Below are 20187 nucleotides of genomic sequence, written 5' to 3'. Positions count from 1 at the left end.
GGATCCGAACCTCTATGTGCCTCTACTGGGTATCAAACCTGGAACCCCCTTGTTTACAAGGAGAAGACGTTCAAATAAAAATTAAGGCTAGAAAATTGCATCAAAAACTGCAGTACAACAGGAATATGGCTTCCAATTGCAATATGGAAAATATTTAATTCATCATTTTATGTAGCGACAATACTTTGGATCAGACCGACTGAACGTACTTCCACGATTCCCGCACACCATGTGGCGAAGCGGCAACACTGTGGAAGTTGCCTGCAACCCAGAACCCAGCATACGAGCCTTATCAACTTGGGAGATATATGCTAACAGCATCAAACCTGACCTGCCTAACCTATCTACATAGGCAATAGCAGCTTAAATAAACAAAACTTAGCCTGCTATTTACATGCTTATTTCTGCTATTATATGCCTACGTGGATAGGATGAGCAGGTCGGGTTTGGTGCTGTTAGCATCTCCCAAGTTGCTAAGCTTGGCTCTAACCTCTAATCTGTACCCTGCCGTTCATCATGTAAATGACCAAATTTCAGGTCATGTTTGAGGTACACGTCAAGCTTCTGGATTTGGATCAAATATGTTATATCAAGTTTTTTTTCACTGAATTTGCAATTATGCATTTTACGTTTGCTTGGTCTCCTAAACTATCCATTTTTGAGGTATCTAGAAAAGATATGCATTTGATTTTTTTACCACAGAGGTGCAATAATAATCAAACTTCAAGTATACAAAATCTCAATATTACATTACATGTAAGTCGATTATGGTGTTCAGTACTGTTCTTCAAAATTGGAAGAAAAACTACACTTTTAAGTTAACTTTCCATTATAATAAAAAACAGAGTTAAGATTAATTTCCAGATAACACTTTTTAAAAATAGACACTTAAAGCTTTCCAATTTGTGAATATTTTCTTCCCACATAGTACAACTTTACAAGCATGTAAACAGATGGTTTAAAATTTTTGATGTGGATAGTGCATGTTATGTAACCACTTTTTTCTCTCTTTTCTGCAACTTTTGGCTAATTGCGATGATAAGGATGAGTGATGTTTAGTTGCAATGAAAGAATGTGAATGAACACTCACAAAAAGAAACTCAACAGCACCCTAGTAACAGCAACAAGGTTGAAAGTCTACCAGTCATCATGCTCAGTCACCAAGCTCATAGGATTCGCTAGTGTTCATAGCAGTGCACTCAAAGTAAGGGGGGGATGGTATGCACCCAGCTAGCAAAATTTTCGCAAAGCATCCCCCCCCCCCACTGTTGCATTGTCACCATGTTAAACCATAGGAGCACCCCCTGCTGCTAACCATAAGGCTCAAGCTAGATCAAATATCCCCCCCAGCTAACATTTTCCACTTCAAAGGCTGGTTCACAGAAATACTTCCAAGTTGGATTCAAAGTTATTTTATCAGTGACGTCTTCACAGGGAACATAGCTAAATGAATGTTCTATTTGCCGAAATATGCAATTTGTGTATGGTGGTATATATAACGCTACCCTACAAAATATCCTCCTTTGCCTCCCACCATTTTTTTCCGGTATGATTACTGTTTATTAGCTTTCTTATAATATTATTATTATATTGGGTAGGTTCTCCCCACCCCATTGCCAAATGCCAAAATGTTACCCCTCTTTCAGAGAAATGTTGGGAATCAGGGAAAAGAGAAAAACAATTTTACATCGTTTTTCTACTACTTTGGTTAACAGTGACGATAAGGATGAATGATTAGGGTTGCTTCAAAAACCACGAAAGTGAAATTATCGTGCTTAATCAGTTTCATGTTTGATCCTTGTCGCGGTTATTTCGTTCGCGTTTAATCCTCTTGCACCTAATATTTTCGATCTTATCCCTTTGCTCTTATTCAGTTTGCGCTTAGTCAGATTCGCGGTTGTTCCTTTCTCGCTTATTCCAGTTTTCAATGTTGGTTTCACGATTAATCCGTCTCGCGCTTATTCCATTTTGCTCTTATTCCTTTCGTGTTTAATCGTGTGTTACGTTTCGCAGTTGTGCTCTTTCGCGCTTAACTCCTTTCACGGGTTACTCCACCACCCCAATGATAACCTTCTTATGAAATTGCAAATTGGTGATGGAACAAACATAACTGTACAGTACAGTGGGATGCACAAGTGTTGCTCGGCAAATTGTCCACGACTATTTTCATTAAAATGCCTTCTAAAAAAACAAAAAAAACAACTTCTAAATTACCTGTACATTCATTCCCACTAGCCATAAACTTGCATTTTTCTCGTCTTTATCTGTTCTTAAGATTTGTAACATCCTCTCAGCAGATGAATTACGTGGCAGCAGCAAATTTGATGCTTATTCTTACTGCTGACACGCGCGTGGCAGCAGACTCTGGCCATATATAATAATAATATCACATCACGTGCAAAATGTATACACATGTATATACTTAGTGCAAAAGTTGCACTAAGTGGGCTGGGGCCATAGTTCACAGCCAAATAAGTGCACAAAAGAGCCAGATCTGGCCTTAAAAGAGCTAAGTTGGCAACACTGCTCCCAGCTGCCTCAGAGAGAACGACGGGAATTTGTCTCTCTCCCACTTAACCTATCTCTAGACTTCTTCCTGAAGAAGAACTACCTTTGTCACAATAGTTACAAGTGTAACTAAATAGATATTTGTTTTAGTACATACATATCAATTTGAAAATTGTTAATTTCTTAGTACAACCTTGCAAAGCTGACTGAAAATATTTTTATTTTTGTTCTTTTCATTATACTCATTCTATGCATTCCCATTTTAATCTCATTCTTTAAAACAAACTAGAACAATGGGAATGTAAATGAGAATGGATGAAAATTATGGTGCATGAAAATTGCAAATGAAATTGAATAACTAAAACACTCAGTATAAGAACGTAAATTAGTATAATAAATATAACAATAAAGGAATGGGAATGTAAAGAATATTCATTCATGTTCTGATTTTCATTTTAACATGCACTTCATGTTCTCATTCTTTACATTGCCATTGTTGTCATTTCCGTAATAATAAATAATGAATATGAGTGAAGATAAGAATGAATTGGAATTACTACTAAAAAATTAAAAAAGAGCAACTTACATATAGGGGAACCCAGGGCAGAATGGGGTACCAAGTTTAAAATATGTTACCAAATACAAAAGGGTTAATTAAGAGAGCTGCAAATTTTTCTACAAACACATTATAATGTAATAATCGCAAAAATATAATAATATTGTAAGAAAACAAAAGAACAAATTTGTTTTTGTTGTTCAAAAACAAATGACGTCATTTGCCCAGTTCTGGCCCGAGCATGGGGCAGAATGGGGGTGGTAAGGACAAGTAATTATAAAAGCATAGAAAACTAGTGGAAATGCAGAAAAAACAAGTGAGCTCTATATTTATTTAGTTTTAAGTGACTATAAAGGTTGAACTACAGTTTTCATTGATTGAGTCCTTTTCTTAAGCCTATTCACAAAATTCACACACTCATCATCTTCGCTATCTATTCCCGCACAGGAATTGTGTGCCCATTTTTTGCACATGAAAGAAGCGACCCAACCTTCAACTGTGAATAAAAGTCGCTGCAATATAAACATTCACAGGCAGAACAATCCTCTGAATCACTCTCGTAAGTTGAGGGTACTCTCTTCAGCTTCTTTTTTCCCTTTATCTTCAGGCACTTTCCTTTATTTAAGAAAGAGAATAAAATGAAGAATGGAAAAAACAGTCTTTACCTTGCTCGTTCTTCTTTGGCAAATTTATTTTCCTCTTTTTCCTTAATAGTGGCTTCTAACTCTTTTCTGTATGGGGAATCTGTTAAGACAGCGGTCATCCCCCTCTTCCGATTCGTCCTTTTCGGACCTTCTTTAACTTTTGGAATAGGCATTAGAATTTCAGGTGAAACAAGAAATGCAGAGGCCCTGTTGTCAGTTGTCTTCCAAGAGCACCCAGGAGTGGCACAATTAGCCTCATTAAATCGGACCTTCTTAGCCGGCATGTCATCATTAGAGCTGGCTGAAACCTCGCCAGTTTTATCATCCAACTTGATAGGCATGTCCTTTGTAACTGGTGTGCTAGGCGAAGGCAATTCCAATTGTTCAGCTCCAGATATGATCACTTTTTCAGTTGAAGGCCTACCAAGTCCAATGTCAGTTGTGTCTGTTGGGAGGAAATCGGCGTCTGTGAATATGGATGTGTCAGTTGGCCATATTCCTGTAGCTTGGAAACTATTAATAGCAGTTTTCATTGTTGCGCTTTGGATAAAAGCTGATCCAAAAAGCATTGAAATTTGAAAGAGATTTATGACTTGCCCTGTGCTGCTTCGTAGCCATTTTCGAAGCTCATCGCTGTAATGAAGACTTAAAGGCTTCATAAAAGAAGCATCAAGTGTTGAAGTCTGTGAGAGCAATGTAGTGGTAGACATAGCAACGAAACGCCAGTCTCCCTCACGTAGTCTATAACGTCAAGGTTCTTGGTATGTGTTGCGTGGCCATCAAATATAAGAAGAACCAGGGTGTCTTTTGATGCCTTAGAAAATTCCACAAATTTTCAAAACCATACAAGAAATGACTCTGCAGTCATCCATCCAGTGCTGTGCATCTCAGCCCAACCTCCTGGTGGCAATCCCAACTCAAATTCTTTCTGCTTCTTCTTTCGAAGAAAAATGAGCATCGGGGGCATGTAAGCTCTGCTTGCAGACATACAAATAAGACAAGTTACAGTTTCGTCCCTTTCTGCGGTTGTTAATGATCCGACTTGATGTTTCCCCTTGCAAGCTATGATCTTTGATTGGTTTTTAGGGTTCACTGAAATGCCCGTGTCATCGCAATTAAATATTTGAGAAGCCGTTAGTTTGTGCTTGTCGAGTAAATTCGTTACCGACGAAAAAACCTATCTACAGCTACTTTATTAAAGCCCATGGCTCTTGCAACAGATGTTGATTCGGGTTTGCGAACAGATAAAGTAGGATGTCTCTTAAGGAATCTATTGCCCCAATCTTGGCCTGTGATTCCATTTTGAAATCTATGACCAATGCCATTTCTTACAGCCAACTGATAAGCTAAGCTACGCAAGTCTTTCATTGTTAGACCGAATAACCTAGGCTCCACAGTTTTTAAGTAGTTAACGCTGCTCTTCTGTAAAAACGGTTTTAAATTTTCCAGCCGTTTTATCAATCTTGTAGTCAGGGTTGTCCCTTCTTTTTTAACGTGTCTTTCCAGAGTAGACTGGGGAACATCAAATTGGTTCAAAGCCTTCAAACACCCAGATTGGCCAGAAATAACCACCTCGACAGCATTGTTCATTGCGTCTGTAGACCATGATTGCCCATTTGTTTTTTTCTTATAGTGTTGAAATATCTGAAATCGAAAGAAAAACAAAATTAGGGGCTTACTAACAACGATCTCTTAGTTAGAAACATTGTGGGAAGAATGGGGTACTTCCCCATTCCACCCCACCTGTTCTGCACCAGGGACACGATTCAGGTTAGGGAGGTAAGGTCACTCGAGAAAGATAATTAAACAAACATTTAACTACACAAAACTAAACACAATTAAACGTACTTCAAGCATGTACTAACTATAGTTGTAATGTAAACAAGTATGTATACCTTACCTTGGTTACAAAATCATCAAAAGTTACAATACAGGAGCCAAAAATCACACAACGCAAACTTCATGTACCAACACTCAAGAAAACTAGACTCGGGGGCTGCCGTATTTCAGCAGTAACAGGTTGGTCTCGTTCTACTTATTGCCGCTCGCTGGCAGCACCTCCTTGACACCGAGAAACGTCGAACTTCATTCCGCCCGGTACCCCATTGTGCCCTGTGTTCCCCTAGTAGTATAGAACTATTTGGGTTGAATTAGCCATATCCAGTAAAATACAGAGGGGGGGGGGGGGGATAGTTTACCTGATCATGGCTAGAATTAAGAAAACTGATAACAGAAAGGATAATGCCAAAGTATGCATCTGCAGTATTTTTGGTTGCATACTCCCGGAACAAGAACAAAATTGGTGTAGATTTTGCAATTATCAATATATTACTTACTTTCACTGATACTTCTGCTGTGAGAGACCCAGGTACAATCCCCAGCAGGAGAGAACCGGGATTTTTTTCCACCTGTTCAAACAGCTCCAGGACCCATCCTGCATCATATAAAGTGGGGTACCTGAGGGGTGGTGCTGATCACATCATCCCCACCTTCGGCCCTGATCATCTTCACACCCCCTATATGCCTTCATGCAAAACACCTACAAACCTGTTTCTATATAACTTTTGAACAGATTACAATTCATTTAAGGAAAAAAAAAGTATTTTTCAAAGAACTTGTGATAAATGCTAAGAAATATGGCAAATTACTAGGTTGAAATATTTTCTAATTTCTTCCTAACAAGTAAAAATTGACATTTTTCAAACCCACACAAATCAAACGGGAGATGCAAAACTAAACGCTGCTCATAATTCAGTTTCATCGAGTAACTTTAGAGCAATTGGGATGGGACCTACAGTTTAAACTAAACCATATGGGGAAACTGCATTGTCCATTAAACAATATCATGGAGTTGGAAGACTTAAGTCCTTGTACACTTAACGCTTGCATTCTATGCCTCAGTACACTCGCACGTAGTATTTTCCTTAGTCACCTCTACCAGGAACTGAGCAACATGTCATATTTCTTTATACTTAATCACAGATGTTCTTTGAGAGAAAACTCACCAGCTTCTTTTTAACAAACAGGAAAACCTTATAACATTCTTTGAACAGATTATTTTATTTGCAAGTCTTTGTGCATCATATTGATAGTAAACAAATATTAAAATCTCCAAATAAATACTTTTATCTTTCAGATAACATCCACTTCCATAAAATTTAGTTATGCTATAACTTTAAAATCCAATATTATTATCCATTATTATGCTTAGTAACATGGATTCACATGTAAATATTTGTTTTTCTTTAAAACACACCAACAACATCTGGTACCCCACTTCTGGAATTAACCCAGCACACACAAATCCTAGTTAATTTGCACTTTTCCAGTAATGTCAGGTAATATTTTATTCTTTTGCAAATATCTGCATCATTAATTAGAAGAATAATTGAGAATCTCTCCTTGATATCTTCAATCTCACCCTATTGCTTCAAATACTGACTGTTTTTTCTAATCTCGACAACTCCGACCCGAACATAAAATTCTATGAACAGCACAGATTGGTTAAGAGTAAAATCCCTTACAAGAACATCTCGATTTCATCTATGCAACTAGTTACAAAAAGCACCGGATCATTCGTACAAAGTTACAATCACATATTAACAAAACACACGCAAAAAGAGCATCACAACAATACACAATTAAATTGAGTATAAACTATGTTATACAATATTTTACAATATACCACGAAATAAATTAATTGTGCTGGTAGTCGTAACACTATTTAAATTGAATTCTTGGATCACTTGGAGACATCAGATAAAACTCGTGTATAAAATTAAATACAGGTACTTTCTCATGTATAAAACAATTATGCACATAGAATCGATAGTAATGTTTGTGGCATGTCCTGTACAACTCTAAATGAACAGACCAGCTAAGAACCTTTGTTCGGAGGTCTTCTGAAATATGTAAGCAAATTTAGAAAACCTGAATAGATAAGTTTCATCTTAGAAATATTTCTTATTTAAATTTTTAAAAAAAAGTAGTAAAGCTGGTTACAACTCGTTGACAGTATTTTTATGGCAGTGAACAGTGTGAACTTTTCACTCAACGCAACTGCTCAACTGTATGTAAGATATGGAACTCTTGAACACAATTCTCAATATAATGGGCAACATTCTTCGCTTGGTCATATTTCACTATCAGTTGCACCACTGATTAATCTCACTAGAAACCATGTTGCTTTATGTACACGAAGAAACAAAATCCTGATCTCCAGATTTCCTTTGAATGGAGTTTTGACTTTGCCCCCTGGCAGTTAATATATGTTTCACGCAGCCAGCAGGTTTTTAATGTTCTTTGGTGTAGAATCTTCATTTAAATGTTTGGTTGTATACCTAGAAAACAAGTAAATGCAAATTAACAGAAGAAAGAAGTGTGAAGTACAGAAAACATGGAGCATTACGCTGGATTAGATTGATTGATTTAGTTTATTTTACTTCACGTTTTGTGCCTCTTTGCTAATTTGCGAAGATGGGGATGAGTGATGAATGGACATTCACAAACAACCAGGCTGAGTGGGATTCGAACCTGGGACCCTTGGCGTCTCAGCACGATGTACACTGGATCACATGTAAGGATTCTTTCTCAGTACCTGATTATCAACTTTATATGTGGTCTTTGTACACAGGAATTGATTAATATTGAATTATAATATAAAATTACAATAATTGCAGAGAAACTTAGTAGTCACAGTTTCTGCGGAGCTGTTTTTTTTTTTTTTGTTTGTTTGTTTGTTCTAATATTTTCAACACTGAAACGAAAACTGCTTCGCGGAAAATGTGAGTACCAAGTTTCTCTGTAATTATTTACTACCACACCTCATTTGCCAAAACATGAATAAAATTACAAATATTCCCAAAGAATTGGAAGTTTATTTTTCCTTTCACTATATAAACAAACTTAGAAAAAAGGACAGCTGAACCAATGTCAATGTATAGGTATGGAAAGAATTGGATTGAATTTATTCACAGATATCAGCCAACACTTGAGAGTTTGATATTTTGCAGGGTATGCAAAATGCCATGCTGAACTTTTGCAGAACAGGGGTTTATCCAAAATGGTGCAAGGTCATTTTGTGAGGCAATTTCAGAGCCAGTGGCCATAAATTGGAACTTTGTAAATAAAAAAGGATTGTGTTTTTTGGGTTCTGTAGATAAATCATTGTCAACGAATTTCATTATCATGGAAATTATGCAAATTTCAGTTTCAATTTATTTTGCATAAGTATTGTTTTAACAGCTTGTGAGGGCCAATGCTATCTACCAACTGCCAGCCAGTTACAGCCCCCCCATTGTCGTATGTTTCCGTGACCAGGTTACACTACTCATTCATACCTCCCAAATTTCCTCATGATGGTGGGTGGCCACGATGCTCCTGGTCCCATACACAGGCTCAAATCTTAGGACCTTAGACCGCATGACCACAGTGCGAGACACTTTACACAATAAGGATACATGAATTATCACATTATATTTAAAAAAGCTAATAAAAAAATGGAAGAATTCTGCAATAATTTTGAGCTATTTTATACCAAACACTACTGTAAAAATGTATTTTATTTGTTCAGCATTTTGACACAAATGTATATGAAACTTCAAAATAATCAGGATTGAAACAACAATGGAGTGAAACTGACAGCTAAGATAGCAATGGAATTAATTGTCCATAGCTATTTTTGTTTAAGAAATTAAGTTGGGCTGTTGGTATAGCACAGGTTGCCTGCTAATTAACATTTTTATTTCAATTCATTATCTTTACAAAATGTGCATGAATATGGTGATGGAAAATTCAGATGCTTGAAAATTGTAACAATTAAAAAGTTGTTCAACAATATTGATTAATATTAGTGGGTGAATATTCCATCCGATTAGAAAAGTACCTGTTATGTAATTGCAAAATAGTTTTTTCACATAATACTTGTGCAAAATCAATGGAAACTGAATTTTGCCTAACTTCCAGGATAATCAGAATTCTAGAAAAGTATCAACTGGTGTAAAAAAAAAAGTAAAGTGCTCCCCTGTGCATAGCACCCCACCATGAAGGCGTATAGAGGGTGTGGGGGTAACGCCCCACACTTACTTGATCCGGTCGTGAGTGGGGGTGATGTGATCACCATCCCACCCCTGATCGCCTTTATCCCCCAGGGTTTCCCCCAGGTACCCATGTTATTCGACGCTGGGTGGGCACCGGGGCTGCTTCCAACGTTAGAAAAGTTCGTGGATTTGAAACGGCCGGGGATCGAACCTGGGACCTTTAGCATTGGTAGTCAAGATGCGTTACCAACTGAGCCACCGTGGCCACTGAATTGTGCCCCACAATCAGACTCATACATCTTCGGTAAAAAAAAAAAAAAACATTATATGTGGCAGTGTTGCCAGCTTCTGGACAATGTCCAGAATTCCACTTCTAGCATTGGCCTTATGGACTCTGGATGGACCAAATTTGGAGGAAAGCACGACAAAAGACCACTCTATGAGGATATGTAATGCACATGCTGCAACTTTTGAAAAAAAAAATAGAAATTATGGCTTTCGGAAATTTTGTGAGATTATGGAAAATTTCTAACTTTGGGACTTTGCCCCCACTTCCCCTCCTGCACCCTTAATCATTGGATGTTACCTAAAATGTTGCTTTTTACTCATTCTTACATTCAGAATTTAAGTTGTTCAAAAAGATGCAGTGGTTGAGAACTTATAGCCTTTTATCTTCAATTTATCCCATAGCAACATAAAGGAAACAAAGGGGTTTTTCAAACGGCATATATTGTTTTGTAATTCGAGTGTATAATACCTACAGGTATACTAATGAACAAAAAAGACAGAACTGAAATATAGTGTATAACTTTCAAGAAATGGCATGTGTTACCACGTGGTCTGTGCAAATTTCGACAATCTGGATCCTGAATCCTTAATTGTCAAGACATTGCTTAAAATGTTGCTTTTTACTCATTCTTACTCGTAGAATTTAAGTTTTTAAAAAAGATGAAGCAGTTTAGAAGTTACAGCCATTTTTATAAATTTATCCCATAATAATATGGGGGTAACTAGGGGAAAATAAGGACTTTTTTAAACTTTACAAATAGTTCTTCCTTTAACACTCATTACTTGGAGGCAGAATGTATAAATTTCACCTGCACTAAAAGCCTTGTCATTAAAAAAAGTTTCATCTCTCTACAACAAGAAGTTCTTGAGCAAAGTTTTTTTTTTTATTTCTTATTTATTTTCCTTTTTCTTTTTTAACTTTGAACCAAGTTTGAAAAGTTACCATCCAGGGAGGGTTTACTAGAATGCAAGGCTTCTGTCCACTCAAAGTTAAATCCAAACCAATACTTTCAATACAAATATCACTGGTATCATTTGACACAGTTATATTATACATTGTGAATTACAAATTCACACAAAAATTGAATTTTTTATGCATAGACAGGCTAATTGGGACTGGGCCTACAGTTAAAGTGGGATCCGAATCACTACACTATCACGGAGGCACATACACAAATAAAGGACAATTGTTAAGGCCCTTTAGATCTATTTTTCTTATATATATAAGATCCTTGCAAGAAAACTTTAAAAGTAACAGAATTATGTTAAAAATAAATCTCAAGAATATTTAACACAAAATACGCCACATATTCTGCTTACTTCTGAAAACAAAATAAATCTTGTGCACATAGGCATGAATTCTATTTTGTTGTTGGGTAATTTTTGACAAACCAGGATTAAAACTGAAAATTGCCTCATTTGATGAAAATGGCTTGAAATAGAAGTCGAGAAAGAATATTTATCTGAACTTGCTTTTCTTCACTTTACAATGAAGATTGTTCATGAGAAAATTACTTCATATGCAGTACATACCTTAATGCATTCAGTAAACCTTCAGACCTGGCTGTCGGTTGCTCTTTCAATAACTTTACACAACCTTTAATCTGTGGAACAGAAAGAAAATTAAACAATTACATTTTATTACTTGTTAACACTTTAATAGAATGTTTAGAAACTGGTGTAACATGAACTATGAACATATTCAATAAATGCACAATAAAATTGTGCAAATGATGATGACTTCTGGTTATGGTAAATTAGCAAATATGTAAAATTTGTTTATTATAGTCAATTTTAAGTTCAGATAAGTTAATCTGGACTGGTCCTACAGTTTAAGAGACGAAGCGATCCCTTTATTACAAGGTGTCAGAGTTTGTCGAATGCTACAGTGGCTCATGGCAAATAAGCAAAATATGACAATACGAGTTGACTCGGTGATTGAACACAGTAAATGCAGAGTACACAGTTGAATGTTCACAGTTTCAATCTCGGCATGGGTGTTCTCTTGTGTTTGTCCATCATAAATTTCATCTAATCATCATTCATTCTTAAAACCGAGAAACCTAACACATTCCCTGACACTGGGTGTGTTTTCATGCCATTATACCATTCAATTATAATAACTCTTGGTGCGGCAGCCCTGAAGAACCGGGGCCTATCAACTACTGACCAAACAACCAGTTACTGGAGTAACATGTCAGCATGACTATCCCCCAGTCATTGCAGTAGGTTGCCATGACCGGGTTACGCTACTCATTTGTAGCACCTCAATTTCCTCGTGATGGTGGGCCACCTGTCCCATACACTGGCTGAAATCTCGGGCAAAAAGTTATGTTTACCCCAGGAGACTTGAACCAATTTGTGTCCCATAGCCCAAGCTCAAAGCCTGGTGCCTTAGACTGCATGGCCACGGTGTGTGTATATATTTATTCTAAAATGTATATTAACCTTGATTTCTGCTTCTGTGTTTCTACTGTGTGGTCTTGAGAGTATCATTTTATCGGCTGATGAGTAGAGACCAGATTTTAAAAGGACTTCTCTTTTTTTTTTTTCAACACAGATCATGGAATAAATAACACTGTTGATAATAACCTTCCACCAACAAGATTACATGGTTTTGACTTCCCTTTTTAAAAAACATTTTCCTTTCTGGTCCCTTTATTGACGATATCAAATATTTTGTACAACTGTATTTTCCCTAAACAAAACATTCAACAATTGACTATTTGGTGCAGCTTAGAGGAAAGAAAGAACAAGCACCTTTTACCTTACCTTCCCTCCACGAGTGTTGGCAGTACATTGCAGCGATTGTTGCAATAATGCAATCTGGGCTTAAGCAGTAACAAACTCATTAAATTTCTTGCATTTTTACTTTACTTCATATGAAATTTAATGTATCCCTTTTTATGTAGAATGGTATATATTGTGCTTTCATTTAAAATAATATTTTTAGTGGAGTGCAAAAATAAACTGTAATCCTTTTTTACGACATCTAGGTAAAAAATACATTCCAACTCCAATAAGAAGAACTGAATGTTGTCAATTTTCAGTATCATTATTTTGACAACTCTCTTTTGTGTGGGTACTGAGCTGGCGTGTCATGATTTAGGGTAGGATACGTTCAAAGTTTCAAAATTTTGAAAAAGGCTACGGCATTTGGAACCTGTGTTGAAGACAGTGGTTCTTCAAAATAATCTGAAAACCAATAACTGCAACATCAAATAACACAAAAATGAGGAAGCAAGCAACAGACCTGATTTTCACGTCACCCAGTACACTAAATTCTTGCTGATGGAGAAGAAAGATTTTGGAAATAAAAGGCTGTAGCAAGGGAGAGTCACGGCAGTTAAACAGGGACAATGGCAGAAGCACAGCTAAGTCAGTTTGGGAACCCTACAACCAAAGTCTTGATGAAGGGGTTTGTCTAGTCATGTTAAGCAGGTAGAACATCGTCTCTCTGTCTGATGCACGAGGGATTTACCCATATCTGTCATTCATTTCATAATTGTGGTTTTATTCAGATTTGATGTATTGTGTAAATTGTTTCAATTTTTCATGCACCTGCCATGTTCTGTTTTCTTGAATTGCACCTCTTCCTTTGTACCTAAAGACTGAACCCTGTGAATAGATGGGTGAGCACCATTTTTGTCCAGCACTGTGCAGGAGTGTTACCAGTTGGAAGAGTAATTTTATTTTGTTCCGAGTAGATTTGAAGTTGTATACCATAGGGTCATGTGGAAGCGACTATTGCAGTGAACTGTGGGTACATATAGTAGGGTGAGAACCAGAAATACTTAACTCCAATTTATCAAATTTACACGAGGGAGGAAATAATGTATTCTTAGGAATGTCTGAATTTTAAAAAGTCAGTATATTGTAGATACTAGTTTTTCTTGAATGTACGCATTGCTTGCATTATAGAATTATTTTCTTGTAGTTTACGGTTATTACAAGCATAAGAAAACAGTTTTTCTTTGTGATGTTTCAGGAGAACACATTTGATTAAAAAGAGAAGGGTTTTAAAAAGATTAACGGGAAACACAGAGTTGAATGTCTGGGAAGCTTCGATCATTGCAGAAGAACACTGGAATAAATTAAATAATGAAAATGGTAATGTAGATCCAGTATGGAGTTTTCTTTTTCACAAATGGAGTAAGCCACCATCTTTGAAATTTAATGTAACAGAAAACATCAAGAGACTGTGTGAAAACAATGATGAATTTGAATTACCTGATGATATTTGGGATTCATAATTTAAAAAATCTCAAATAAAAATACAACAGACTGCTTTTTTTCACAGTTAAGTTGCTATATTACAACAATGTAACATTGACAACGTCCATTATATAACGGATTCTTTTTGTTTAAAAATTACTAACCATTGTTATAACTATATCTTTAGTCAAAATGAAAATAAATGTCTGATGAAAGGAGCGTGTGTTCTCCTGAAACGTCACAAAGAAAAACTGTTTTCTTATGCTTGTAATAACCGTAAACTACAAGAAAATAATAATATTGTAGATACGTAGTTCCATCTTACTGCTAAGGATTAGAAGTGGAGATATGTCGATCTCAATCCAATAGAGCTCCTCAGAGGTTTAAAACTGAACACTGCATTTTTGGGGTTACTTACATTCCTCTGATTACAACCATATGTGTATTGTAGCATGCTTGCACATGAACTCTAAGATTAAGGCTGGGCTGGTCCTTTGGCTGGAGCCAGCAAAGCTAATTTCTTAATTTCCTCTAGTTTTGAAAAACCACTATGGTATTTCAAACTCGAAAAAAGTACATATGCTTAGAATTCCTTCTAGAGCATTCACATGTTTTCTTTTGCTGCTGTCTGTACTTTTTCAGACATTCCTAAGAATACATTATTTCCTCCCTCGTGTAAATTTGATAAATTGGAGTTAAGTATTTCTGGTTCTCACCCTACTATATGTACCCACAGTTCACTGCAATAGTCGCTTCCACATGACCCTATGGTATACAACTTCAAATCTCTACTCGGAACAAAATAAAATTACTCTTCCAACTGGTAACACTCCTGCACAGTGCTGGACAAAAATGGTGCTCACCCATCTATTCACAGGGTTCAGTCTTTAGGTACAAAGGAAGAGGTGCAATTCAAGAAAACAGAACATGGCAGGTGCATGAAAAATTGAAACAATTTACACAATACATCAAATCTGAATCCTATCAAATATGGTAAGAAAACTACTTTCAAAAGAATTATAAAAAAGGCACTTACATCTACATTAGAAGCTTTCACGAATGCTCCGTGGGGATGAACGTGGTCATACAAAATAACTAAGCCAACCATCACTCGAAGGACGAACAACTGAGTCTCTTCGCGTTGGAACTGGGCAATCAGATTCCTGTAATCAGAACAAGGTTAGCAGAGAATCTTACATGATCATTAAAATTAACCACACAAACACTGTTTGACAAAAAAAATGTTACATGAGCAAAATCAAGACAAAAGTTCATCCCGTTTCAAAGATTATGCTATTTTCAGCAAATTAAAAGAATTCTGGAATTTATTTTGTAAAATGACTAATTACGAATAATGTTTAAAATTAATATTTCACATCTTAAAAAAAATTGTATCATTTGGTAACTACTCACAATTTCCAACCACTTATTCAGAACTTTCCCTAATTTCCCTTATTTCTGATTACTTTTGGAGATGTGTTTACTAAATCATTGGTGAAAGTAATAATAAAAGCAAATCATTAAAATTTCTTGTAACTTGTCACTATATCTAGGTATGTACATAAATAAAAAAAGGCACTTAAGGAAGTCATTAATTAGTATTTTATATTAGTATTACTGGGATAGTATAAACAATAATTACAAATTAACCTAAAAACCTCCTAGAGATTGTAAGCAGATACTTACGGATTTTCCAGCATCCTCAGGCAAACTTTAGCCATCGTACCCAGGGTTTCTGTAGTATTTTCTATTGGGATATCTTCATTCTAAAACATGAAATTAATTATAAAGCAGATATGAATATAATTTTTCAATGGATATGATAATTGAATATTTTATGGTAATGTAAAAAATAAAAGTTTCATGTGATTCTCATCAGACACGTGTATGTGCGAAAACATCAAATAAACAAAAAAGTAACTTTTACACTGGAGTTTAATTTTAAATGCCCTGTGGTTACATGGACAACTTGCAAAGATTGAATAGAAATAAAAGTACATATTTTTATATTTTCCAACAGGTGTTTCAAAGGGATCCTAGTCATTCTGGAAAAGCAAATTACTTCCTTTTCTGAATTTTCCAGCCAATTTTAAAATAAATTTCTAGTAAATTAGGAATTTAATATACTAACAAACAAAGTCATACATGTTAACGTGCACTTGCTATTAAATTTAATCTATCGTTCAGATCATCATTCATTCTGAACAATGTTTTGCATAGTATGTATCCCATCCGAAGATGGTTAAAGGGCAAACGGCATAACTCGACCAGCATCCTACCCAAAAAAAAACAGACCATGGTAGGGGGCTGCGTCAGCGAATCAGCCATATCTAGTGCCAAAATGCCACACGAGTGTATTGGCAACAGAACTACATGGACTGGCAAGAAGCTGGTACAGTTTGTATAAAATGGATGAAATTTATATTCATACATAGTTTTCCAATTTTCCAGGATTTGCAGGTCAGTGGCAACCCTGTTTGTTGGATTCGGGAATGAATTAATTAAAATTAATGGGTGCCATCAAAATGTATGGCTACTTAGCAACCTTCACACTAAAATCCTTACCTAAATTTTAAAAAAGGGTGTAAAAGCCACTTGGTAAAAGTTAAAAGTGCAAGATCATAAAGGGAGGTGCTTAAGACACACACACCAACATATTTGCTCCATCTAGTTCGGTGCACTTTTTGACATTAGGTGGGTGATCCCAGAATCAAGCTGGTGCTGACCCTATATGCAAGAAAAGTGGCGTTAGAGTTCAGAAGATTCAACAAATGCCTGTTTGCTGCTTTAAAAGTTCATTTGATTGGTAGCACGTACTGCATCTATACACCACTCCGGAAAATAGTGCAAATGGTGCAGACACCAAATCAATGAAGTATATGACACTGTTGCACTTTTTGACTCTGGTTACAGGGGCTACTATCAAAAGGGTAGGGAAAGACTATAAAACTACCTGAAGGCCCATGCTTCTAAAAAAATCCAAAAATTATTAGTTAAAACACTGTAATTTCCCAAATGGATGACAAGGAACCAGGAAGATGAAAAGTTAAATAAGAATGTTCCGAACACTGAAAATAATATTACACAGCAGAGTGGAGTGGAGGATGATCTAGCACTTGCAGCAAATGATTATGGATGAAACAGCTGTGTTCAATATGAAGCAAAATTAATATTACATCTGCTGGAGGGATAGTGGGAGGAACACCATGCCCCACCGGTGAGCTTGATAGTGCAAAGCTTGTTCCCCGTTACCTCATCTCACTATATGTCAGACGTCTAGGAGGAATAATTGAAAACATACTAGGTCATTCAAATATGACCGGGACTGATTTTTTTTTACCAAATCATTTATTGTCAAATACTTATTTGCACATGTCACCCTTAAATGTAGTCCCCTCCAGAGTCCATACATTTTTTCCAACGTCCTGGAAGCATCTACGCGGTTGGCTACGTATCCACTCTGAACACTGCCGATGACGGCGTTGTTATCCACAAACCACATGCCTTCCAAGTGTACCTTCCAGGTAGAAATCACTTGGGGCCAAATCGGCACTGTATGGCGGGTGTGACAGAAAATCCCATTTCAATTTGCTGAGGGTTGCCATAGTTGTTTTGGCTGTATGAGGCTGTGCATTGTCTTCAAGGCAGGCTACCTACCCACTTTCCAAGTCTCTTCTGCTTGGATCGGATCTTTTCCTTCACTTCTGCTGTCAGGAGTTCTGAGTAATAAGCTGCAATGACTGGCCAGTCCCATAAAGAGTTTCCATCACTTTTCCTATCGAACGGGTCCTCTGCGCTTTCTTGGGTCTGGGAGACCTGGTATGCCGCCACTCACGTGATTGACTGCTGGGACTCATTCTCCACGCACTCTCTTCCCTCTCTGAAGTACTTATGCCACTCAAACCCGCTCTGAAGTACTTATACCACTCAAACCCGCTCTGAAGTACTTATACCACTCAAACCCGCTCTGAAGTACTTATACCACTCAAACCCACTCTGAAGTACTTATACCACTCAAACCCGCTCTGAAGTACTATACCACTCAAACCCACTCTGAAGTACTTATACCACTCAAACCCGCTCTGAAGTACTTATACCACTCAAACCTGCTCTGAAGTACTTATACCACTCAAACCCGCTCTGAAGTACTTATACCACTCAAACACACGGATTCGTAAGACACTCGTAAGACACTGTCACGTACACAAACTGCATTGTTGTTCTTTGAAATAAAGGATCATAGATGGCAGCATGCAAAAGGAACAACGGTTATATGAGGTGATGCATAAAGCAGTTTAGAAAGTGATAAGAGATGGCACCACCCAGGAGAATTTATACAATTGTAAATAGAGACAACGGAAAGAGCAGATGTGATGAAATAGCGATTGTATATATTAATACTAATTAAAAGGAAATAAATAAATAAGTTTAAAATAATAACAGGATATAAATAAGGAGAAAAAGGGAATTATCATTCAGTAACGGCATAAGTGATTAATATACAAAAGTAATGAAGTCGAATTGTAATTTCGATTTTGTGTCTTTTTTGGTTCCCACGAACTTAGAGTTTCGTGTGGCTTTTGGGTTGTTATTTCCCAGGTGTAGCGCCATCTCACGGCAGCACCCAAGCACATTTGGAAGCGCATACACTGTAGCTCCAAGTTAAGGTTAGCGCCGGCTAGGCGGCGATCTTTAACTAACCCATTTCTCTTTGTTTATCTGGGGGATTGATTTTATTTCCGTCAATTTGGATCGACAAAGAAAAGGAAGAAGATATATTATTGATTACAAGAAAGAGAAGCCTTAGCGATTATAAGAAGAAGAAGCCTTATTAATTGCATGAAGAAGGCACCTTAAGAAGAAGATGATATATTAATTAAGAGGCTATAAGAAGAAGATGCCATATTAAGAAGAAGATGTCATATTAATTATAAGAAGAAGATGCCATATTAATTATAAGAAGATGCCACATTAATTATAAGAAGAAGATGCCACATTAATTATAAGAAGAAGATGCCATATTAATTATAAGAAGAAGATGCCATATTAATTAAGAGGCCATAAGAAGAAGAGGCTATATTGATTACAAGAAGAAGAAGCATAAAGAAGATTAGCCACAATAGAAGAATAATATTGTATAAAAGGATTTACAAAGATATTAACACTTGTATATAATTATTCAAGAATATAGTACGAATTGTACCCTCCGTAGTGGGTGAAATCTGTTGTTTCTTTTCATATATTCTTAGCGTTAGTAACCTTGGTCTGTGCCCAGAGGTATCTCATTGTCTCTACACTGTGCTAAGCTGGCAGATGCTCACGCGAGGAACGTGGCACTGATTAATGGCGACCAACGTGTGGGGCTCGATACAGACCAGAGGTTGAAATAACGCGAAGAATAAGAATTTATAAAGATAAGTAAAGCAAAAATGGAAGAAGAAAAATATATATGTTGTCGTGAAGAAGGAAATAAGGAAGAAATAATACAGTGTAAGATATGTGAAGAAAGGAAACACTGGTTATGTGAAGGAATCCGGAAAGAAAATATGAGAAGATATGTGAAAGGGGAGAAGGATACGAATGCAAGGAATGCAGAAAAGCAAAGTTAAAGGAAAAAGCAGGAAAGAAAGAAGAACAAAACACGATGGAGATGTTGATGAAAATGATGATTGAAATAAAAGAAAGCCAAGATAAAAACAGCAAAGAAGTTAAAGAAAGGTTGGAAGAAAATAGCAAAGAGGTTAAAGAAAGTTTGGAAGAAAATAATCGAAAGATAGAAGAAATGATAAGGATGTCAGATGAAAGACATGAAGAAACTAATAGAAAGATCGAAAGGGAAGCTTCAAGAGTGAATGAAGAATGCAAGCAGAGGAGTACGAGTTTATAAAACAAAATTTTGGCAAACAAGGGGCAGATAGATATTAACATCTCTAAAATA

General features: G+C 36.5%; 1 protein-coding gene across 1 annotated transcript in view; it reads right to left on the bottom strand.

The window, feature by feature from the left end:
• Window positions 1-6756: 6756 nt before the first annotated feature.
• The window catches only part of LOC145996519 (CYFIP-related Rac1 interactor A), an 85690-nt gene continuing 72259 nt past the window's right edge, over window positions 6757-20187 (bottom strand). The window contains exons 4-7 of the mRNA XM_083133048.1: window positions 15936-16015; window positions 15286-15412; window positions 11568-11638; window positions 6757-8048 (exon numbers count right to left, since the gene is read on the bottom strand). Of these exons, the coding sequence (XP_082989174.1) occupies window positions 7982-8048; window positions 11568-11638; window positions 15286-15412; window positions 15936-16015 (345 nt within the window). The 3' untranslated portion in view covers window positions 6757-7981. The remainder of the gene's footprint in view (window positions 8049-11567; window positions 11639-15285; window positions 15413-15935; window positions 16016-20187) is intronic.

Source organism: Lepisma saccharinum, chromosome 1, assembly GCF_977018435.1.
Source record: "Lepisma saccharinum chromosome 1, izLepSacc3.1, whole genome shotgun sequence".
NCBI classification, from domain to species: Eukaryota; Metazoa; Arthropoda; class Insecta; order Zygentoma; family Lepismatidae; genus Lepisma; species Lepisma saccharinum.
The sequence above is the reverse complement of the archived record's forward strand: the minus strand, read 5'-3'. Positions and strand labels throughout refer to the sequence as shown.